We start from the raw sequence: 25,451 nt of genomic DNA on the forward strand, positions 1-25,451 counted from the left end.
ACATCAGCCGGCAGACATAGCCCAAAGAACAAGTCGATATCTGCTAAAGTCATTATCGTAGAACCCAAGGCTGTACCCAGTTCAGTGTAGAAGGCAGTCGGGTTCTTTCTCAAGTCGGGTAGGGTTTTTCTAAAGGTCAAAATATCTTGTCGGTCCCATGGCTGGTAGACCCAATTATATACAACCCTTCCCTTCGCATCTTGGTGGTTGATGTCGTCATGTGTTCCCTGACCTCGTGGGGGGACCCAGTAGGGGGCAGCCTCTTTGATGGGCATCATGGTATCAGCCCTTCCTTCTTGGGGCTTAGTCGCTATGGGGGTTTCTGCTTTGGTGGTCTGCCTGTGTTCTCTAAGGTGTCGATAGACCTCGAGTGTACGAGTGAAGAGGTTCGTTACATCGCCCTCTCCTTCTTCCCCAATGTCTACCTTCCTATATAGGGTCGCTAAGCCTTCGGGACCTTTATCGCGGTACCTATCCTCATATGCATTTAGGGCATGATAACAAAGTCGTACGACAAAGTGTCGTCTGTGGCTGTCTGCATATGAGTTATATACGTCTGTTATATACTCCTCACTTTCCTTACGCTCCACTAGTGTCTTTACTATTTTGTCGATTCCTGCTCGTTCATCCTTCGTTAGTCGATTCATTCTGGTGGAATCTTTCTTTCTCATCTCAGGGTCATCCAACGTTATTGCCGACGTTGTGTTCAGTACAGGAGGCTCGGCCGGCGCGGAGGCCGTGAGGACCGAGGCCCCTGTACTGCTTTCGTTCGTGTTTGGGGGTTGTGGGTGTTGCACTATTGATTGGGAGGGTGCGTATGGAGGGGGCATGTAAATGATCGGGGGACCTAATAGTAATTCATCATTCGTTCGCTGTTTAGAGGATAACTCAGGGTAGAGTAAAGAAGGGGTCCTAACAGCGTACTGGCCTGATGTTTCGGGCTCCTGTCTTAGTTTAGTTTCCCTTCTCTCCTTTATTTCTTCTTCTAACTTTCTAGCGGCAAGGTGAGCTGCTTTTCGTAATTCCTTTTCTGCTTTTACTTCTTCCCTCTTTTTCCGTTGCGTTGCTTCTTTGCGCCACATGCCGATGCTGTCAAGCATAGTAGGCGTCGTCTTATTGCTACGCAGAGCTATTTCTAGCACTTCTATCTTATGGTCGTCGAAGGATCCCATCAGTGGCCACTGACTCTTGGGGTCCTTCTTTGTATATTTATGCCATAGCTTGGTATAAGCTACGGCGACTAGTCCATATTTAGTGAACATGTCCTTATTAGGGGTGCCTTCCAGTGGGGCCGGATGGTCCACCTCTAATAAGCGGTCCGGGCAGAACCAACTACCAATCAGTGGGGAGAAGATAGGCATGACGGGTTTCAATGGGGACAAAAGTCAGCACTACCTATCTTTTCACTGCTTGCAAAGACTAGACAGAATATCTCTATTCCTCGTTATTTGTAAGCAGAGAATACCTCCAAAGAACCAATATCGAACAACCAGTGTTCGGACAATCAATCAATCAATCAATGGGGAGATAAAGATAGGCACGACGGGTTACAACGGGGACAAAAGTCTGCGTTACCTACCCTTCACTATTTGCAAAGACTAGACAGAATATTTCTATTCTACGTTATTTGCAAACAGAGAATATCTCAAAGAGCACTATTCTTCAAAACAATCAATGTTCGGACAATCAATCAGTGGGGAGATAAAGATAGGCACGACGGGTTTCAACGGGGACAAAAGTCTGCGTTACCTACCCTTCACTATCTGCAAAGGGAGAGAGAGAGAGTATTTCTACTCCTCCCCGTTTGTAGACAGCGAATATCTCAAAGAGAACAATCAATGAGCACAATCAATGAGCAATACTAGTATTCCAAAGCTTCAAACAATCAATCAATTATTTCGCAATTTGTCGTGTATCACGACCTTACCCGGACCGCGTGGACAGTTTCTCGTCTTCCGCCTCCAGCGCCCGATCGTCCTCTACTCTCCGTATTTGCCGCGGCACTCCTGATGGTTCCCAGTCAGGACCGTAGATCCCTCGAGAGAGGTCTGCTCGGAACCAGTGAAGTTCGGATGATCGGCTGCCAGACGAGGGTCTATTGGGCAGGAGCTCTCCCGATCGTTGCAGTCGTTCACTCTGTCGTCGGGACCTCTCCCACTGGATCCACGTGTCGCTGATGGGCCCCACATTGGGCGCCAATTGTTAAATGGTAGCGGCAGTTTCAATCGATAACCTTTCAAGTATTTGCCCGGCGGTAATCGCCTCTCATACCACTCGATAATTTACCAATGAAAGAGGCAGGCGCCGGAGACTGGAAGGCAGGAAACAAAGTTTTATTCCGTCGGAGCAGAACACATCAGATCAGACAGCAAGGTATCGTCACGAGGTGCTCTAACTGCATCTCTGAGACCTGGTCTCTTATACACAGGTTTATTGCTTTATTACATATGGTACATTCTTGTTGAGGCTTTGATGTTCGGAAAGACATTCCTTGGAACCCCCACTTCAAGCTCGTTCCCACACATATCTACAGTAGAAGTCCCCACCCCACCCACAGTAGGAGATGGCTATCACGCAGCTGGATATTCCGCCAATTCCCGGGGGTGTGTGCAACCGGCCGGGTCTCAGGGGGTAGGGGCTTTGATCCACCGTAATCCCTTTGATGTGGGGTGTTTCCCTTACAGTAGGAGCAATAAACTGCATCCGCAGGGCTAGGTGATGGCCTGGGATCGGTTCGGACAATGGGGCGCAGAGGAAGGGGGTTTATCAAAGAGGGGCATGACCATGTATGGGATGTCGGTCAGGTGTGGGATGTGGTCCCATGGCAGGGTCATGCTGAATGAGAGGGTTTATGGCCCGTGTATGAGAGAGCGGGGGTGGCCGGCGCGCGAGGGATGCTCGCAGCGCCAGGGGAAAGCGCTGGCGATCGAGAATGAGCGGGGAGAGAGTGGGGTGCCTAAAATGGCGGCCGTGCATTCGCTGTGCGTGGCGCTGGGGAGAGGCAAGATGGCGCAGATAATGTTCAGTTACAAGCTAAATTTCCACAGGGTCGGCCTTGTTTCGGGCTCTTCTGGTAGGTCTTGTGCTTGTTTAGAACTTTTTTCCAGGAGAATCGAGCTTGTTTTAATAGTCCAGATCTGGCACCTCTGGAGGCTCGCATGCGCGCGCATGCGCAGTGTCCGCGAGTCCTGCAGCGAAGGGGTTACAGAAGCACCACGCATCACTGGCGGCAGGAGGGGTGGCAGCACCCGTGCCCGGCGTGCAGCAAGCAGCACCGAGACCGGCCAAGGCCATGCACCGGCGCGCCTAGAGACCCTGGGCAAGAAAGGCCGCCTTGCAGAGGATAGCATGCCAGTTTGCAACCTTTGGTGCCAGCTGCGAGGTAAGCAGCCCGAGGGTCAGGGCATGGGGAGGGGGAGTGAGGAGGTCAGCGTGTGCCACTGCAGAGTGAACCCGAGGGAAGGTGAGCCATTGGACGAGGGTGTGGGGAGCCCTGGGGAGGAGGGCAGATCAGGCTTAGGAATGTATCCCAGCCCGTGGGGGTGAGGAGCCGGGGGCGTGGGGAAGGTTGGGTGAGGATGTTATTGTAGATGGTGTGTGCTTTGGGTCTGGGTGGAGGTAAGCCATGTGAGGTGGCGAGCTGGAGGTATTCTGGTGGTCATGGGAAGGGAGGGCATGATGAATCGTGAGAGAGAGCCTCTCTCTCACGATTCATCTCTGAGAGGGCGCGGGTCAGAGAGGTAGTCACCGTGCGCCAGGGGTAGGGAGTGGTACAGATCGGCGTTGTATGTTGAGGGAAGAATGAGTCAGGAGTGCAGGGGCGGTGTTTACTTGTGGCTGAGGGGAGGCATGGTGACTTTTGGAGGTGTAACTTGGGAGGCACGGTCGTATTGGGGGGAAGAGGAGAGCAGGGTACGAGGTGTTAGATGTAATGTTAAGGATTCATTAAAATGATTACAATTACTTATCAACAATCATGAAAACAGAGTATGAAGCTGATACTTGTGATCTAATGAGTGGATCTGCCTGCACAAATCTTTTAAAACATTGAGTGTTCGAATGTACTTGGCATTTGGTTATGTCTGTTTATATGGTGTTGAGGCAGACATGAAATGCAAGCACCTATGGATGGACGCCTGGAATAGGATGGCAGTGCCTACCCATGTTAACTCAATTTAATGCCCTTTTGCAGAGACCTTGGTAGGAGACTGGCTTCTTGATCATTTCTTTAATTACATTCCAGGGCTTGTCATGTGACTAGCAGAGAAAACTAGTTTAACTAGTCCTCAGTTTGCAATTGGTGAAGCAGCCTTCTCGGTCCATACTAGGGGCATAGTTACCATTGGTTCAGCATGTACAGTGGTACTGAGACCCAAACCCCTCAGGGGCCCATTGAACCCTGATCATTGCTATATTTTACTTCCTGAGCAGCAGCCAAAGGGGCCATTTTCCTTGCTTATGCCATGGCCCATGGGGTCGTTGGTACGCTGTGCTAGTGATTCGTACGTCTGCTTGAAAGTTGTCTCCTGACTGGATGTTCCTTGCACGTTAATTTTGCTTCAGTGAACCTCTAGTGCCTTTTCATAGCCTTAGGACTCACTGTAATTAATCCTTGTTTAATAGGTGCTCTGAAAGCGAGCAGAACGGGTTGCTGGAATATGGCACTATACAAGAAACCTTAATGAAATATATTGTATTTTGTCTTTTGACAATGTGGTAAAGTGGACGAGTCTTTGGTTACCTGTAGGCTGTCTTCAGGATCAGTTAGTGACGTACTGAGACAGGTCTCTGTGTGCCATGATTTCAAGGTAGCTTACTCTCTTCCTGCTAAGGTCACTTCCCAAATAGATCATGAACTATTCTCCAGGCTCTACTGTTCTCAGTGGACTGAGAAAACAGACCTTGTATGCCAAGTCACATGATCTACCCTATAGTTTTATAACACTCTTCAAATAAACCTTCCATATGTGGCTAGTCCTCATAATGTGTCATACATGTAGTGGGAAGGGTAATTACTATCAATCAGTCAGGGTTTGTAAAGCTCAGCTGCTTCACACATAAGGGTCTCGAGGCGGTGTGGGATTCATGCTGCTGGATCATGCTGCTTGTTGGTTGAACAGCAAGGTCTTGTGGTTCTTCCTGAACTGCTGGAGCGATGGTGAGGCTCTGAGGTGCAGGGGGAGGGTTTTCAGGTCTTCACTGCCAGGTGGGAGAAGTAGCGGCCTCCACTGTTTTATCAGCGGCTGCATTGGGTGGCTGCTAGGGAGATGGTTCTGGAACATATTTTCCTGGTAGGTTGGTGGAAATTCACTCATTCATTAAGGTATGATGGTCCTTCATTGTGTAGTCCAGGGAAGACATGGCTTGGCAGTTCGGGCTGAACTGTTCCCATGAGGCACAGGGTCAAGGCTGATTTGCATATGGCCATGTCTGAACTGGGGTGGTGTGGTGAGCAAACAAACGATGGATTTAGGCCCAGATGTCTGTACTGGGGTGAAGGTATGACATTGTTCTGCATTCTGTCCATCAACTGTTGTTTTTGCAAGAAAATAAAAATGACACATCAAAATCTTTCCGCAGCCGCCACTGCTGATTGTCTTCTTTTTTTCCCTACCCACTGCTAGCCTCGCCCGCTGCATTGCAAGCAAATTGAAGAGAATTCGAGTACACAAATCTGGTTATTCGAAACGAAAGAGAAAGGTGGCTCAGCAGGCTTTCGTAGTGTCACAGGAAGGAGCAATCCTGAACTTTATCACCCAAGGGAAACCTAAGGATGGAGAATCCTCTGGCCAGAGTACTGCTGATGCACCAGGTAAAACAGGCGCTGATGACCATAAAGAAGAACAAAAAAATTATGATATCCATGAGCAGAATGATACTCATGAGCAGACCAATGAAAATGAACAAGGTGACTCTGAAATTGATACAAACATGCAGCAATTACCAATTCAGGGTGTGGATTATTGCAAAAGACCCTCAGACAGAGAAACTGAAACATCACTCATGGGTCCATCAACATCTGGCATTCTGAAGGAGGTTCAGAGTTTACAGACGGATGATGCTGGTATTGAAAAGGAAGCCAAAGAGCAAGACCATGTTACAGACCCGTGTTCTGAATATGATTTATGTGATTGGAGGGATTCTGCTTTGTGGCCGAACTCTCTTACGGACACGCAACGTGTTTTTCTTGTTGAAAGGGGTCCCTCCAGAGACCCAGATTCTAAAACAAAGTATCCAAGTAATGAGCACTCAAAAAGTAAACGTCGTTTTTCTGTTACCATGTTACTGGTCATCTAACGCCTTTTCTGGGCGTTTTATTAAAACACCTTCCTGAGCTCCGCCCCGCCCGGACCCCCTCTTCCGGGGCCCCCTACCTGCGCTCCCTGCACAGGGCCACCATGAGCCTAGAGCCGCCCCTCAATGTCAAACCCTTTTAGTATCTTTGTTCGTGATTAAGAGACCTTTCAGCCTTCCTGGGCACACAGATTTGGTATCTCTAGCCAAGTGTCTAGACTGGGTAAGTGAGACAGAACTCTGACTCCATAAACGGAACACATAACTAGTCTGTCTCCAACACAGCACCTATGTTGGAACAGCAGCTGTGGTGCCAGCTGAAAACATCATCCCTACAAGAAAGGCTCACCTACTGCTGTTGAAATCCCATGTAACTATTCCAGAGTGTGAGCTTTGATCGTTAAGCACAATTTAATATATCATTAATAATTATCGAAGTCATTTGAGCTGCAATAAGTAAACTATTTGTAGTTACTAGTCCCATTCTTCATAAACATTTCCCCAATGTTTCCTCTTTAAAGTAATAGGGACATATAATAGCTTCTAAATCAATTTCACTGATAGTCAGTGTGCTTTCCAAGAGACTGAATGGTGTCCTATGACTGCCCGCGCACTTATTCACTGCCCTCCTTTGCTTCTTCTCAGAATTGAGTTTGACCCTATTTTGGTTTGTGGTGGTGTTCAGCACATATCAGATCATCTGTACTTATTCATCACATTCAGGGAAAATGCACAGATTTGGATGTGAATGAGTTATCTACAATTACAGTTACTACCAAGCAAATAGAATGCTAATTAGCGTTACCACTAATGATCTTTACTAAAATGTGAACATTTTATTCTTGGTGCAACAGTGGTGGTTTGAGCCACATGGAGGCACCTTGTTTTGATGGGTTTCTGAGAGAGTTCCTGGGGGAGAAAGAGGTGTTCAGATTCATTGTTTAGTATTGCTTGTTATTAATAGGTTACTGGCTGTTTCATTGTTGCATCATTGATATAGATATTACACATGCAGAACCACTATATCATCAAACTAGTATGTGCATTGCACGCCCCAAAAAAGAGAAAAAAATAACTGAAACATGCCTCCTTCTGTTAAATAGGCGGCAAACATTTTCTTTAGACCTGGCTCACAAAGGGGTATATTATCAAGCAGGGCGTTTAAATTATCGCCGCTAAAGCAGCGATAATGGGCTTGATAATATGCCGCAGAGAATTCCAATAGAAGCCCATGTTGACACCAGGACATGGACTATTGGAATTCTCAAGGGCATATTATCAAGCCCATTATCGCCGCTTTAGCGGCAGTTTTCTGCCGCTAAAGCGGCGATAATGTTAACGCCGTTTCTTGATAATATGCTCCAAAATGCGTTGCAAAAGTACATTGGGACATATTAATAAGGGTTTTAGCTCGATAACCAGGCGATATTATCCAGCGAAAGCGGGCGTTAAAAACATTAACGCTAAGCACCCTTAGCGTTAATTTTCCCTGTTCCTTGTTAATATGCGCCTTATACCTCTGTTGATATGCATGGTTTTCTGGTCATTGGTCAAAATGTAAGCACCTTCCCGAGGCCATCTGAGATGTTTCTCAAAAGGGATGATGTTCCACTGTGGTAGCATCCCCTTTTATCCCTACCCTGACCTAGGGGTTGGTAATTGATAAACAGTTTGTGACCTCAATTGCTGTCAAATTCATTTATGTACACATAAACAGAAGGGGGTCACCCCTTTCGTGCCCTGTCCTACTTGTGATTCAGGAAGGCTTGCAAAAGCCATTTTATGAGCCAGAAAAAGTTTTCTGACTCGTTAAAAGAATTTTATGTTTTGTAAAAAGCCCTTTTGTGAGTCACAGGGTTTGTGACCTGAAAATGGTTCTGTCCATCAGGCCCTTGATACCGAAACAAAAGCCTGATTTATACACTGAAAAAGTTGTAAAGTGTGTGGATGTAAACTTTCTTGCAGTTTCCAGTGCTCTGCTACACACGTGGAAGTATAATTTGTGTGTGGAAAATGAAGACAAACTAGGCAAAAACTGAGCCATATAAGACTGTATATAGTTGAACAGATGTCAGTATTCCCAAGGAGTGAATAAGGGACTGCAATACACATTACGTTCACGTACACTCCATAGTAACTTAGAGGATAGTCAAAAAGTTTCAGACATGCATTAAGTTATTTCAAAAGGTACATTACTCTCAGCCAGTTGGCAGGGCTGCTAGGTTTTTTTGAGATATGTGTAGAAAGTTGCGGCTTGAATAATATATATTTACAAGCCCCTTGCGCCACCCGTGCGTCACTTTTAATATGGGAAAAAGTGGCGTACCGGAGGCGCAAGGGGCTTGTAAATAAGCCCAAATGTATTTAAGGGAAAGAAATATGAATATATAATAAACAGTGAATGCACAATGCACCTAACCCTAATGTGTAATGTATGCAACTGAGTGTACTGCACACTATAAGGATTAAAAACCAGATGCAAAACACTCCTCTTGCAGGCCGAATCTTAAATGTTTTGTACAATTTAGCTCAAATCAAAATGTGCAGGGGTAAAGTTCCTTCGGCTTATTTACAAATCCCTTGCGCCGTCGATGCTTTACTTTTTCTCATATTAAAAATGACGCACCAGGGGCGCAAGGGGCTTGTAAATAAGCCCTCCATTGCGGATCTGCTGAATCACGAATATTCAACATTTGTCATATTAGAAAATCCACCAGAGTGGACTTTTCTTTTTTGTTAATTTAGGAGCTTGAACAAGGGGGGGCATTTTCACTATTAGAAAATTCACATTGGCGTTGCATTATTACAGGTGGGAAGTTTACAATTCGGCATGACCTTTTTAATGTATTAGAGTAGTCCGACACACGTACAAATGCCAGATATACTTCCAATTCTGCTCATGGACAAGGACAGCCATTTGCTCCGAGCAAAGGAAAACACAATCCGGAGCACATTTATGGCTTTTTCCAGGCAAATTGGGGGCGATATTTATTACCCGGGTTGCATCGCTCTTGCAACACACAACTTGGTGCGAACCTTAAGTCAGATTTCTGAAGTCACACAAAGCCACTATGCGTAGTTCCAAAAATCAGGAGTAACTCAATACAGCGCAAATCGCTGCGTTGCATTACTCTGCCCTGGGTGGGTAGAGGTTCCATGGGCATTGCATGGGTGTTCCCAGGAGAGGTGCAATGAGGAAAAATATCTTTTTTTCTCCTCGTTACTTATTTCTTTCTATTTGTGCCGAATTCTGCAGCACACATAGAAAGGGGAAAATGCCTCTCAGGGTTGTTTTTGTGCAGGAAGGTGTTGCTTCCTGCGCAAAAACAATCCTGCATGCAACACAGATACCCTTGCACCATAAGGGTGCCTGCGTTGGAGCTAGGTAGCCCATTGTGCATCAGCACAGGGGGAGAAGTCGGGAATGCTCCTTATGCCTTAAATACTGTGTGTTCCTGCCCTTTCCCATTAACGCAGTGTAGCGTTGTGAGTTGAGTTGCGGCGCTGCACTGCATCACTATTCGATAAATATGCCCTTGGACCCTTTGAGAATGCACTGCAGTTACGAAGGGAAGCTGTGATTTGTGCAACATTAATTTAGCAAAAATGTCTGTAGGTACCCATTCTTAAGTCCCAATTATTTCTAAGTGTAAAATATATTAATTAAGCTTGTTTTTGTGACTTGTGGCCACTGCCTGGCACATTGCAGACTGTGACATGTTGTACACCCACATATTTGTTTACATTCCATTTCTGATGTATATCCTCCAAAATTATATTTCAGTTATAGACAACTTGCACTTGCACTAGCAAGAGTTGTGGCTCCTACCGCAGCAGTCCTATTACTATTCGGATATATACTGAAAAAGTCCAGGAACGCAATAAGTGAAACTGTCTTGCTGTAGGCATAGATATTTTTAGATGAAGTGGTAAGCCAGGGAGCTATCTACCTCGGGGACATATAAGATCCCACTGACACTTTTAATATGAGGTGGGATATAGTTCAAGTGTGCTGTGTTGAATTCCGGTGTTGTTTATACAGGGTTTGACTTGATTAAATTCTCTGTGCATTAAATGAGATTCAGGCGCCAGTAGCGCTAGTATAAATCGTATGTGCACTCCAGCACGCACATTATCACGCGTTCCGCGCAACCTTTAATATTGCCACTGTCTCCCTCATGATATAATAATAATAATATTAATGTGAAGAAAAAAGGAGAAAATAGTATTTTTATTATTAATACAATTGTTATTATTATTATATTAATATGAAGAAGAAACGGAGAAAAGAAAAAGCAGTATTATTATTATTATTATTATTATTATTATTATTATTATTATTAATATCATTGCTGTTGCTATTATTACTGTTAGTGTTGCTGTTGGTATCACTATTTTTATTATGAGCATTAATAACATTCGTATCATTATTATTCCTGGTATTATTATTCATGCTACTAGAAACAGTAGTCAGGCACGTCCGGCACAGGTAACAGCGGTGGGGAGAAGTCGACAGACGACAGGATAGGGAAAGTAAAATAAAAAAAATAATAAAACCACTTACCTTGTGCTCGCTGCATCGCTGAGCGCCAGCCACGGTTGGTAGTGGGAGTAGCTGCCGGGCGGTGACGTGGGGAGAGGGAGGGGCAGGGTGGGGGGCAGTAAACTATGGATTACGAAGGTTTACAGGTAAGTACACATATAAATAAATAAAACGAATTTCGTTGCGTGCAATGCATCGCATTTGGGGATGCAGTGCGCGTAACGAAATTCGTTTTATTTATTTATATGTTTACTTACCTGTAAACCGCCGTTATCCATAGTTTACTACCCCCCACTCCGCCCTCCCCCTCCCCACGTCACCGCCCGGCAGCTACTCCCACTACCAACCGCGGCTGCTGAGCGCAATGTAAGTTTTTTTTACTTTACTTTCCCTATCCCTTCGTTTCCCACTCTCCACCCCTCCCCACCACTACTACATGTGCCAGCTTCGCATGGTTAGTAGTCATATTATTTCTAATGTAGTTATTATTATTAGCAGTGTTACTAGGATATATAGGTTTTGTGGTTGCTGCTATGCCAGTGCAATTATTTTTGGGATTATTAATATTTTGATTGCTGTGGTGTTTTTTTCCATCTTTGGGCACAATATACGGACATTGGGGCATATCAACAAGGGCTTTATCTCTGCTTTTTTGGCTTTAAAAGCCAAAAAAGGAGAGATAAAACTAGCGTCCTATCAACAACAGGGTGCTAACATGCAAATTTGCATTTTAGCACCCTTTTATTCTACGCTTCCCCTTGCATCTCTAATGAGATGCAAAGGGGGCGTTCCAGAGTAAAATAATAGGAGAAATATCGCTAAGCGACATTTCTCCTATTATCAAGAATGTCGCTAACCCTGTTAGAGACAAAAAAAGCAGCGCTACCCGCGGTTAACGCTGCTTTTTTACGTCTGGTATTTTTCAGACTTAGCCATGATATCCTATGGAAGGAGGATATCATGGCTAAGTTTGCCTGTCCCTATCAACAAGGTAACGTGAGATTAACGCTGGGTTTCCAGCGATAATCTCACGTTAGCCTGTTAGCGTGAGGATTTTTATCGCTATTGAGATAAGCGTTGCTAATAGCACGCTATCTCAGCGATAAAAATTCACGCTAGCCGGCGATAATTATACTAGCGCTAAGTGCGCTTAGAGATAATTATCGCCGGTTGTTGTTGATATGCCCCATTGTTTTAAAGAGTGATCTAACTTTTTGAAAAATAATTGACAGGGGTAATTTCCATGACACTTGAATGTACAATTGCTGCGCCGAGATGTCAGGGTGACAAGTGCGTGCTTCACTCTACTAGCCTGACTAACTAGCTGATCCCAAAACAAACACGTTCTAGGAAATGGTGTAACTAGCTCGCTCTGATTCCCTGTAATGCTGCTGAATAGGAATGAGTCTGTAGTGTTCGCTGTAATAGATTGCCACACTTGGTTAGTGTACCGTAAAAGCGACCCATGAATTATAGCCCTTCTCAACTATTTAAACCACTTCTTACATACTTTTTAAACCACTTCTTACAGCCAAGAAACAAAATGTATATATTTTTGTATTTTTTTATTTTATTTATTTGTTTAGTGTCATATTAGCGCAAGCTTGATCTGAATGCATCAGAGCGCTTCACAATATTTGCATAGGAGTAATTATGTGTTTTACAAATTAAGTAGGGTGACCAGACGTCCCCGTTTTCCCAGGACGGTCCCCGTTTTTGGGGAAGTGTCCCCGTGTCCCGACACTTTTCTCCAAGTGACTCAAATGTCCCTGTTTTCAAACAGTGTCCCCGTTAAACACAGAAATGTCCCTGTTTTTCATTGTTCCGGTTGACCATGCGCGCCCATGCTCTCTTTGCACTGTTTACGGCATGTGTCGTCACTGAGGTGAGCGCTGTAGCAAGAAGGGAAATCCTTTGAAGAGAGACATTTTACAGGCAGCGCTACCTACGTCATCGTGCCAGCCAAAGTTACTACTTTGGATAAAACAATATTTCTTCATCCTGTAGCTTGTATTCATAGTCATACAAACTTTTCAGTAGCCCTTATGCATACCGTGCAAGGATTAATGCATTGCTCATTGCATGTTTTATTCATAACCAATTGATGCATGCTTTGTGTTCTCCATATCAAAGCTATGACTTGACCTTTTGACTGACCTTTCAGATCACGGCAAACTGTTTAGCTGGAAAGGACTTAAAGGAGCAGGGTTAACGCCTGTGGGAGAGGCGAGCAGCGCTGCTCGAGCTTTTTGCTCAGGTCTTCACACTATTGCACTATGAGATGATACCAATGGCTAGAGTGCACTATACATACCCCAGTAAGGTAACATGACATCCCAGCAGTGACTACGCAAATGTGGGAGGACTGTGTGGTCGGCCAGCCTTTGCCACCCTTAAGACCCTAAGGCAGTAACACCTGGAGAGAAGTTTTTTTTTGTACATTGGTCCATGGCTGCCATTTGGCAATTTAGCATTCCGCAGTTCACCTCCCATGCTTTTCTGTCATGAGCAACTAAGCAACATTGGTGAGTTGTACTTTATGTGGTGATGACGCGCAGCTATAGAAACGAGCATTGATAAAGCTAGTAAATCTGGCGTTTGCTAGCCTGTGATGTTTTATTGATTTTTGGCAAATATATGCTATAGTCCTTAAAAGTGTAAATGTAATAAAAAGTACTAATGCTGCTGTGTGAAGGAGAGGGTTTCCAATAAAAGACCGCGGATTTGTTGTCTGTAATGCTTCATCTCGGTCTGTGGAGGGAGCTGTAATTGTAGTCCTTTTTCTATGTCTATGACAGCTGTCAAATAGTCCTACTTTTATGTCGATGGTTACTGCAAACCATAGTCCTACTTCTATGTCTGACCTGTCCCCGTTTTTTGTTTTGAGAATCTGGTCACCCTAAAATTAAGGCAGACAGAGAGGCTAGACTTGCCCACTAAAAAGAGTACCGTTACACATTCTTTTTATTTTCATTTGAAGAAAAAAAATGCGATGGAAAAACAGGAGAAGGCATGAAATCAGTGCCGAACTAAAAAAAAATTAATGCAAAAAATCCTTTAGTCGTTGTCTACAGAGATTAGATTGCCGCATTTTACGCAGGCAGGTGGCGAAAGTGTGATTAATATTGGCAATGCTCTCATGTGAAACTGTTCACAGTTTATATTCGCAAGGGCCAAGGAACAATCGGTCTGATACTCAATAAAAGATTAGCCTATGTCGTTATAAAGATATGGTCTTCACCAATAAGGCTTTTAATGTAGCATTGCCCCGGGCAAGGGGATGTAATTGCGAGAATGGTGGAGGAAGGCTGCTTAAGGTGTCCAGGCGGGCTCTTGGGAGACATATGATGAATAATCAAGTACTCAGTGTGCTGAATAACCAAGTACTCGTGCGCTAGGGACACTTCTTTTTCCAAACTAGCTTATTGAAGATTGCTCAGCATCCTCCCTGCGTGCATAAGAACTCACAACCTGCCCAGATGCATGGCTACCTCTGCTGTCAATACTTTTTTCAGAAAACAGTAATTGTGGCAGACAGGAAAAAAAAAGTTTGTGCACAGGGAATAACGCCTCCATTTTTCAGACCCTAGCATAGAATGTGCAAAAAAAATGGATTTGTATTAAAACTAGATTTGGGCTTGACAATCCACCGACTACTACAATTTAGTCAGATTTTCAGATCATCTGCAATTAACATATTTGAGGCAAGTTTTGAGTTTCAGTGAAGCTCAATTGGATATTTTAGGGCATTCCGAAATTCTGACAGGATTTTACTATTCGTATAATTGCTAACAAAATCAGCTCAGCCCTGTTTCACGAACACCTTCGTAAAAAAGGCGGCGTTCTCCTACATTTGGAGGGCTGCCATAGTGTACAAGGATTCCCCACATCTTAAGAAGTAGGCTTGGCGATAGAGGGCAGTCAGAGATTTCGTGGAATGATCGCATTGGCTAATAAATATTAATTATGCAGATTTTTCTGTATGAGGAAAATCTGTATGAGAAGATGTTGTATCTTTACGTTTTTTTTATTTCTTCCTCCCCACCAAGGGAGGTCTTTCTTTCTACCTGGTGCAACATTCTTTTTCCCACATCCCCGTAAAATGTAGGTACTTTTGCTGACTCATTCCCAGTATGCCGATAGTCCATTAATTTTATATACACCTTTATCAGTGTCCTTAGGGTATGACTGGCCACACAAAAAGTTTGTGAATAACTTCCTGTTTTTTCCATGGTCACTCCTAATACTAAGTCACTATAGGTACTCCCAAGATGGACCAGTCAGCAAAAGAAATTCCAAGCTGTGGGAACCCATACCGATTAGGTGCTCATACGGGGCAGGACCCTTGGTGGCTGTGTGACTACAGGGCTACTCTATGTGTAGCGGTCCCACATGACGTTTATCCTCTCCTAAATTGGGATGGAGTGATTTTAACTGCGGAATTACATTTTAATAAGGAGCAGCTATCTGCCCTTACCATACGATAGTATAGGGAATTTCTTTATCTTTTTCCCTTAAGTCACAGGGGGCACAAGCCCTGATGAATGTCCGTGCACCCTTTACGGGGCATTAAGGACAGAAACATGTTGGCAATAGGGTCCTAGGACCATTATATCCCTAGCAAGCCCTTATACTTATTATATTTTAACATCAGTGCCAAACCCAAGAATAAAGGGAAACTGGGGTTTGACGCCGATTTTTAATCTTTATACCCCCTGGCCAAAAAACATCTCATTAAGTGCTCCCTGAAATATTGATCAAGCCCACCCTGACCTTTAGGCGTCGGGGTGTCCCACTGATGAAGCATGACACCACTAGGGTGTGTGAGGGAAAATAATAACAAAAGGACTTGCTTCCTTCCCCACGCCTAGGTGGTGTTATTTACTTCTAATAGGGCATACCAACACCTGAGCTGACAGCAGAGTTTTCTTTTCTTTTGCTGACTGGTCCATCTTGGGAGCACCTATAGTGACTTAGTGTTCAACCACGGGAGGGTGTACTCCCTCATTGAGTTCCTCTCGGCCCCCTAACCTAACTAGGGACCCGTCCCAATATAGGTTTGTGTATTGTGTTCACTCCTAATACTAAACATATTACAGTATAAAACCCAACATGTTTGTGGATTTGCCGCCATTGTTAGGGAACATTTTAATAAAAAAAATAGCACTTATCCTGATTCTGTAACCATCACATGGCATTTAAACATGATAGTTTTCTTTGACTGAGCTCCCATGCACCACTTGTGTATGAAAAACATTCTGAATCGAACTCTTGTTGTCGAATTCGCATTATCTTCTCTAATGTATTGAGAGGCTTAATGGATAGGTCTGAAGCTCCTTGCCTGAATTACATTGGTCTGTTAACAGGTGTGTAGATAATTTTCTATAGTGCAATGTGTAACACGATTGCAGAAGGGCTACACAAATACAAATACCAAAACAACGCTATGGCATATCTTTCTTCTTACTTTTATGAATGTCAAAATAATGGATACAAAGGGGTTTCCCAAATTCACCATGAAACAAAAGGTGTGCAAAAAATGCAATTCACACAAAAACAAAGGTCTGCTAATGCAAACTCTTCTCTGTTGATTGGGCCACACTTTATAAGGGAACCACATATGCTAATTTAATTGTTTCAGTGAGAAGGAAAGGGAGTACCTTTACTTCAGAACTTGGATTACAGCATATTTCTTGCATTTGGAATTTAAACCTCTAACTATGCGTTTGAGCACCTTGGCAGTGACTTAATTAATCCACAAACCTATTTAAATATTGTGAATTTTTGACTACTCTTTGCTTGAAAGGACATGTCATTTCTGAATAGTATCTATTCAAGATTTCTGCAGTCAATGTAATACTCAGGAAGGCCTACAAGGTGTGAAGAAAAGTCTGAGTCTGACCTCTTACGCACCCAAGTCTATGGTTAGTCCAGTGGAGCAGAAAATAATGTTCAAGGCAAAATGGAAGTGCTTATGACATTCCCTTGACTGCTATGTAATATTCCAAATTACAGAATATGTGTGAAAGCAGGGAAATTATAAAATATTCATCTAATATCACTATGACCAGTTGTGCATGGTTGATCACAACTTTTGAGCAGGGATTATCTCCTGCAACATAGCAAACATTATTAAAAAAAATGCTTAAAAGACGCCCCAATCACTCCCCTACCACAAATTTCATTTCATCCATCATCGTGCTCCAGAAAGGAGGGATTTGTGAACATTCTTTGTCTTTAAGTTACAACATCATTTCCACACTTCTGACAGAGATCCAGTTCAAATAAATCAGTTGTTTCATTGTCACCCATGCCAGTGCCTATGTTGAAGCCAATAGACTATGTTTAAGCCTGAAGGTGGGTATTTTGTTACACAAAATCTCACAGATTACTTTAGAAGTCAGGGGTTTTGGTGTTAGCTACCCCTTTGACAAGCACTGGGGGAACGAAGGTATGCACTGTGGTAATCCTTGATAGACCCGGTTGTCTGCTAGGCTCTCAAAAGGAAATTCATTAAAAATGCATTTATATAAACACAAACACACGGATAACCCCCCCCAAACACACACACAGACACTTTACATCAGCCATGTTCTGCCACTGAGCTGGTAATGTGTCATTCCTATTCTGCTTCTGTCTATGACAGCAAACAGTATGGTTTACTGGGACAGCTGATTTCAACCATTAACTCTACTGCCCTGTACATTTTACCGGATCACATGTGCATAATCACATGAAAACTAGTGCTTTTCAATGCAAGTGAGTGTTGTTGATTCAGTCTCTTTAATCTTTTATGTTTTGCCTCTTTATAAGCCCCCTTTCCTTCCTTTCTTCTTCAATTTTTGTATTTATTTATATGGAATGTGATAGAGTGCTTCTATGATGACGTATTAGGTATCTAAAAACAAAAGACACTAAAGAGGCACTTTAATATATGTCAGACCTACTCGCAATGCAATGCTTGTTTAAGTATTTCTCAGTGGGAAGAGGAGTATCCCTTTGAAAAACACCTTTCCCAAAGTTTCATTTCTGTTGCACACAACAGAGGGAGAGGATGGGGTCTGTCGGCTAGACTGCCGACCTTGGTGCTGGAGACCAAGGTTCGAGCCTCGGGGTCGCGTCCACATCCTTCGATTCTGGGCAAATCACTTAATCTCCCCACGCCTGAATGTGTGCTTGTGTAACGTTACCGGTGCTCATGTAAAGTGATCCAATACTTTCGGGTCGAGTTCGCGTTATTCTGGGGACAGCTGCTTGTATTTTTGGCTCAACCCTGAGATGATTCTGTGAATCTGGGTAATGAGTAGCCCCTTTACACAAGCACTGTAATTCTAAGAAAATCAGCATGGTCTGGCACACTCCTGGATGTATTTTATGTTACAAATGCACAATGCAAAGTATTCCTGTGCAGGAGAGGGGAGACCTATGTATCCTCTAAGTAGGCCAACAATCAAATATTACACTACTTTCTTTTGGACTCAAAATTCCTTGTGTTCTGGGATTGCAAGCACATGTTGTACAATATATCCCTTCCACCATTTATACATCACTCAGTCAACTTAGGGTGCTGTGGCACTGGGTGAAGCAGTTGAAAAAGGACCTTAAATAAACTAGAGAAAACATGCAAAGTTTTACAGCGACTTCCTGAAACGTAGATGTGAGTTTTCCCACCTAAGGCGTTTTCTACATGTTTACACAACATTACATCTGAAATGAAAATGTTCTTCCCTAGTGCTCCTCTTTACCACATACATCAGTTTGCATTTTAAAAATATGCCAAGAGTCCAAGGAATTGGAAATAGTGAATGACAGAAAGAACCTATACATAATCGAAATAACCAAAGGATTTTACTGGGCGTTGCATAAAGAATACAGCTGAAGGACAGGCTTGAAGTTTATTTTTAGCGAAAGAAGAGGAGGTAGCATGAGAAGTGTTATACGCAGTCATTCAATGTTACCATCTATTCTATTGGGTGCAGCTGAGAGCTCAAGAAACAAGAGCCACATGGTCAAATTTGTAACCGCCTGTCACCACTGGGCTGTTAGGGTACCTACAATTGACTCATCAAATAGATAGGATGGCAAAGAAAGGGTAAGTTTTCATCATCAAGATGCAAGATCATTAGAGCCACCCTGTTAAGCAGCCTCATGATCTGATACCAGCACATTCTTTTGTGAGATTTGGAAAAGAAGGAAACCTGAAATAGTCTTTACATGAGAGGCAAGGTAAACTGCAGAATCTGGCTTAAATCCGAAGATAAGGACTTGTATACCCCTCAGTGTGCTTCTCTAAGATTGCCTTTGATGGAGTATACACCTCAATCTCTTTGTCAGAAATCTACTGGCTGATGCCTGTGACTGATAGTTCTTTTAGGTACGTAGTTGAACTGTGATAGGGCTGATGGCTGTGAACACCTAAGTAATGTTCAGTCAGCTCGTGTAATTAGGTTCTCCTTTTTCTCGTGCACTAAATATATAGAGTGATTATGCATGTTTCATACATGTGACATTTTAAAAAGGGTGACGTGCTTGCAATTGAGGGTGTCTGTTACCTCCAAAGTCATGACCAACTTTGTCTCTATTCGCTGCAATGCTTGCCATCTTGCTTCTTTCCTATTTGACTCCACATAATTTACTGACTAGGCAGCAATTGAAAAAAGTGCAGAAAGGTATCAGGGACAGTTGCTTTGGTTCAGCTGAAAATATCTACAGATAAGCAGTTGTTTTATTCACATCTGCCTTAGGGACAGAACACATATTTGTGGAGAAACAGCCTTTACAATGTGGTTTATATCACGTTGTACCTTTACCACACATTTCTTACCACGCATGTTTTTAGAACGTATATGCTTCTAAAAGTATAACATTACCATGCATTTAAGGTACATTTGGGGGTGTGGGGTGTCTCCCTTCACAAATAAATGGTATAGATATATAGTCATTTGAGATGTCATCAGTGATGTAATCAGTGGTGTGACTGACCAAGTCATGAGTGATGTAATATGTGACGTCATCAGCAGTGCATTGCGGGGGCGCGAGTTATAGTTAGCTGAACTAACTATAACAGGGGAATTTCTATGGTTTTGTACGAGTGAAAGGTCCAACTAACTATAACGTCCCTGAAACCTATGGTTTTTCAGTGAATTTCTAAGGTTTTTTAAATGGTAATTTCTAACTATAACGTGCCTGAAACCTATGGTTTTTTCCGTGAATTTCAATTTTAAAAAAAATGCTAATATCTAACTATAACGTGCCTTAAGCCTATGGTTTTTTCAGTAAATTTCAATGGTTTTTTAAATGCTAATTTCTAACTATGCCTACAAAATTTGGGACATTTGAAGAAAGAGGAAGAAAAGTGCTGCAAGAAGCAAGACAAATGCAGAAAGGGGCAACAGAAGTCCAGAAATACGAAGAAAAGTTCAGGAAGAAGCAAGAGATGTGAAGAAAGAACCAACAGAGGAGCAGAAAGTCCTCCTGTGCCCCCAACTTTTTAGTGACAGGTACTGGTGGTAACTGACTCTGACTAACCAGGACCGGAGCAAGTGCTATGCTAAAAGACACTTAGAATACAGTGAAAACACCTACATACACTAGGGAACACTATGCATTGGGGTACCCCTGAAATGAGCATGACCTCTTCTGTATTTGCCATGAGTTAGTGCCTGGGTCATTGCATGAATACATGGGTAGTGACTGGATGATTAGAGTGCTGCAAGGACAGTGCATGGTGATTTTATAACTGCTTGGGTTTTGGTGGAGTGATTGGATAAGTACATGATGCTGGATGGGTGATTGGAGGAGTGCATGGGTAGTGACAGAGGGATTTCTGGAGTGCATGGGTACAACCTGGGTCATTGAAGGAGTGAATCAGTACTGTGTAGGTGGTTAGAGGTCTGCATGGGTATTGCACAGGGGATTGTAGCAGTGCATGTGTTAGTGCCTGGGTCACTCCATGAATACATGGGTACTGACTGGAAGATTAGAGTACTGCAAGGAGAGTGCATGGTGAATTTATAAGTGCCTGGGTTTTAGCAGAGTGATTGGATAAGTGCATGGTGCTCGCTGGGTGATTGGAGGAGTGCATGGGTAGTGACAGGGCTATGGCTGGACTGCATGGGTACTGCTCAGGGTATTGTAGCAGTGCATGAGTTAATGCATGGTTCATTGCATGAGTGCATGGGTAGTGACTGGATTATTAGAGTGCTGCAAGGAGAGTGCATGGTGAATTTACAAGTGCTTGGGTTTTGGTGGAGTGATTGCATAAGTACACACATGTCCCATCAGGCCCCGCCTCCTCCCTTCACCACTGTGCAAACGCACCCCCTGGCGGGTTTTAATTTGGGGGATTAATTCACCTTGTATCCAGAGCTGCGTTGCCGAGAGGTGGTCCGAGGCCACACCCCTTTTTACACCTCTCTGCAAAGCAACTCTGTGGTGCTTACTGGATGTACCTGGTGGGCCAGCTGGCCCCCAGGGACCCTCAGGATTCAAGGGGACTTAATTCCCCAACTTAAAACGCATCACAGGGCGCGTTTGCACACCTGTCACATTAGGCCACGCCCCCTCCCTGCACCACTGTGCAAACGCACCCCCTGGTGCGTTGTAAGTTGGGGATTAAGTCCCCTTGAGTCCTGAGGGTCCCTGATGGCCAACTAGCCCACCAGCTACCTCCAGTAAGTGCTACAGAGCTGCATTGCGGAGTGGTGTAAAAAGGGGGCGGGGCCGTGGACCACGTCTCTGCAAGGCAGCTCCCTGGCGCTTACTAGAGGTACCTGGTGGGTTAGTTGGACCCCAGGGACCCCTAGGATTCAAGGGGACGGTATTTTTCTTAGAGACAAGAATCGGTCCAATCTACGAGCACATGGGACTTTCTTGAAAGTTCATGAATTTATGCCATACCAATAAAGAATCGTTTAGTGTGATCAAACTGAAATGCACCGATAATTGTTCATGAGGGAGCAAAAGAACAAAACAGTACGTCTCTCCTCCCCACACCTTTCTCCTACTGGCAGCTAACTTTGTCTTTGATCTAAAAGAACAGAGAAATAATACTTTTCACAGGAACGTAATGAAACATTGGCCTTTATTCTGAATTTCCATGAAATGTGATCTGTCAGCTTAGAAATTTTTCACGATTTTGAAAATGTAACACGATTGAAAAAATGTGTCTTGCTATTTATAGGCATAGCGAAAGCTAGGATTGGTGTGCTGGAGACTTAAAGGGTGCACCAAAAAGATTATGACAATTCTTTATTAAGGCATCAGGATTTGCACAAAAACATTTCAGCAGTTTTGCAGAAAATGCAACCTCCATTTCGCTAACCATAAACGTATGTCGTCAATTACACAATTTTCCTTCTTTACTGAACAAATATTTCGAAACCGGGGGACCCAACTTTGCTGATGAAACCCCACACACAGAGGCAGTGCCTACCTTTGGAGGCTCAAGTGCCAAGAAGTCTGATGTGATGATAGCTGTTTAGTCCAGGAGACAAGATGGAACAAGACTGAATGCTAAGGTAGCACCTAAAACCACAGAGCCTGACTGTTCAAATCCAGTGCCTTGACTGTGCAGAAAAATATGGGAAATTGCCACAGACTGGGCAAATGTTGTGTTTGGGCTCTCTTGTAAGAAAACCTACCTTAAGATTTCTATATGGTGGGGCACCTCATCATGCTATTGCACCTCATTTGTGGGATCCAAATTCATTACACCAAATCTTCTAAGTACTTCTGCCTACAAAACTCTACCACTCAAAACAATTTGAAGCCTTTGGGAATGTTGGTGACAAGAATTCGGCAGAGCTCCAGCACCAGTCACGGAAAGGTACAACTTTCTGATCCTTTGAAAACACCTGGTAAATTCTCCACGATAGAATTACTATCACCATGCAGCAATATTCCGGCAGTATTCACTCTGATAGTGAGTCCTTCAGTGGAAACTACTCTTCAGCAATATCACTCACTGTACATTTCTTTGTCTGAGACAAATGCTAGGAAGTCCAACCTACATTATTATTAGCTGATAAAGGGTGCACCAAAAAGATTATGACAATTCTTTATTAAGGCATCAGGATTTGCACAAAAACATTTCAGCAGTTTTGCAGAAAATGCAACCTCCATTTCGCTAACCATAAACGTATGTCGTCAATTACACAATTTTCCTTCTTTACTGAACAAATATTTCGAAGCCGGGGGACCCAACATTGCTGATGAAACCCCACACACAGAGGCAGTGCCTACCTTTGGAGGCTCAAGTGCCAAGAAGTCTGATGTGATGATAGCTGTTTAGTCCAGGAGACAAGATGGAACAAGACTGAATGCTAAGGTAGCACCTAAAACCACAGAGCCTGACTGTTCAAATCCAGTGCCTTGACTGTGCAGAAAAATATGGGAAATTGCCACAGACTGGGCAAATGTTGTGTTTGGGCTCTCTTGTAAGAAAACCTACCTTAAGATTTCTATATGGTGGGGCACCTCATCATGCTATTGCACCTCATTTGTGGGATCCAAATTCATTACACCAAATCTTCTAAGTACTTCTGCCTACAAAACTCTACCACTCAAAACAATTTGAAGCCTTTGGGAATGTTGGTGACAAGAATTTGGCAGAGCTCCAGCACCAGTCACGGAAAGGTACAACTTTCTGATCCTTTGAAAACACCTGGTAAATTCTCCACGATAGAATTACTATCACCATGCAGCAATATTCCGGCAGTATTCACTCTGATAGTGAGTCCTTCAGTGGAAACTACTCTTCAGCAATATCACTCACTGTACATTTCTTTGTCTGAGACAAATGCTAGGAAGTCCAACCTACATTATTATTAGCCTCCCTGGGAAGCTCCTTAGCTCTAGGAATTTCTTTAGCACTGGATTTTGGAGAATTAATCAATTCCACCTTTTTCTGAATCATGCCTCCCACTGTGTCTTTTGGCCTCACATTGATTCTCATTGGCTTCTATGATAACGATTGTCCCTACTAAAATATCAACAACAGCTCTTAAATCTTCATTCAATGTTTTCTTAAGGTTTTTGTGGTTCTTAGCTGATACATTTCAACTATTATTGAACTTGGTTTGTGTCCTGCGTTATTTAATCTCTTATATGTATTGTGTAATGAATGTTCATAGTCTCAAGCTTGCCTCAGGCTAGTAACGGTAAGGCAAAAATAGTTTAAGGGAACTTTGGCTTTCCTGTGTGCGCCCCCCGACTTGCAAGGGTTTGGGATTTCCCCTGAAGCACAGTTAAGTGTATGTAGCCATGCATTTTCCTCTGTTTAGGCAACCAAATTGTAATTGGTTTTGCCACTTGCTAAAATCTGGTAAGAGAAAGCAATTGTGAGCCATATTCCACACTGGCACCCTTTTTTCCCTAAGAAAAATCTCTCATTTTTATTGCGATGAGGAAGAAATGTTTTTGAAGGCAATAAATTATGCGAGAAATGCAATCAAGTTTGGCCATTTACAATTGAAAACAAGCATTTGCAATGCAATAGGTCTCGTATTTATGTGCGTTAAAGCTATTGGCATTGTAAATGACAATGCCAATAGCTTAAACTAGCGTAAATGTGAGACCTAGTGCATAGCAAATGCTTGTTTAACTTTAAAATTGAGCGTGGCGCCGCTTCAAGAACACTGCGCTTGGTTTCTTCTTTTTTCTTTTACTTTAACACTGAGCGCGGTGTCCTTGTAGCGGGTGCCACGCTCAGTGTTAAAGTAAAAAAGAAATAAGAAACCGAGCGCGGTGTCCTTGAAGCGGTACAGCGCTCAGTTTTAAAGTTAAAAAAATAATAAACAGAGCGCGGTGTCCCTGAAGCGGGCACCACGCTCACTATGAGAGTTAACCAATGACGAATATGGGTGGAGAGTGGGCGGGGCTGCTAGTGCATACCCTAATACAGCATGCTTCGCAGAGCGAGCAGCGCATGCGCACTGCTGCTTGGCTCGACCTTAAAACCAGTGGCCATTTGTCAGTGTTTGCACATGTATACATGACATGACAATTATAAAAGACTGCTCAATTATAAAAGACTGCTTATAAACTTATAAAATGTTGCATAACCTTACCAGTACTGTCATCGTAGGCAATTGTAACAGTTTTCCATTTGAAGAACTGCACCAGGTCAAGGATGGCACGGCTGAGCGAGGAGAAGTCCGGGTAAAGGCTGACAAAGAATGAGTCCCTGTTGTCAGAGACCTGGTGTTTCCAGCGCGTCTGGATGTGAGGCACACCGAGAGCATTGCAAATCGACTGCACTGCATTAGCAGACGAGCTGTGAGAGGGCCCAAAGATGGCTGCCACCCCAAGAGAGAGCTGTTCACATGCTACATAGGAGACAAAAGCAAATAGAAAATATTTAACCGACCGTCACAACATTCTCAGTTTATACGAAATAGTTATATTTATACATGTTCACATGTATTAATTCAAGTTGCTAACACCTAAGTTCTAACTGAAGTTTGATTTCCTGAATCACTTTAGGCCGTTCTTACACCTTCTCTACAATGAAGTCTCCGGTTAAATATTCTCAAAATAATATTCCAAATCCCATTTCATTAATAATGCTCTGAAAATAATCATGCACTTGTAAAATGTGAGATAGTGACTTGGT

At 43.4% G+C, this 25,451-nt stretch overlaps 1 protein-coding gene across 1 annotated transcript in view; it reads right to left on the reverse strand.

The window, feature by feature from the left end:
* Positions 1-25,451, reverse strand: part of GRIK2 (glutamate ionotropic receptor kainate type subunit 2) — a 1,523,718-nt gene that overhangs the window by 1,157,930 nt on the left and 340,337 nt on the right. Inside the window, exon 3 of the mRNA XM_085611186.1 lies at positions 24,907-25,164. Coding sequence (XP_085467312.1) covers positions 24,907-25,164 — 258 coding nt within the window. The remainder of the gene's footprint in view (positions 1-24,906; positions 25,165-25,451) is intronic.

The sequence above is a fragment of the Triturus cristatus genome, chromosome 6 (genome assembly GCF_964204655.1).
Source record: "Triturus cristatus chromosome 6, aTriCri1.1, whole genome shotgun sequence".
NCBI lineage: Eukaryota > Metazoa > Chordata > Amphibia > Caudata > Salamandridae > Triturus > Triturus cristatus.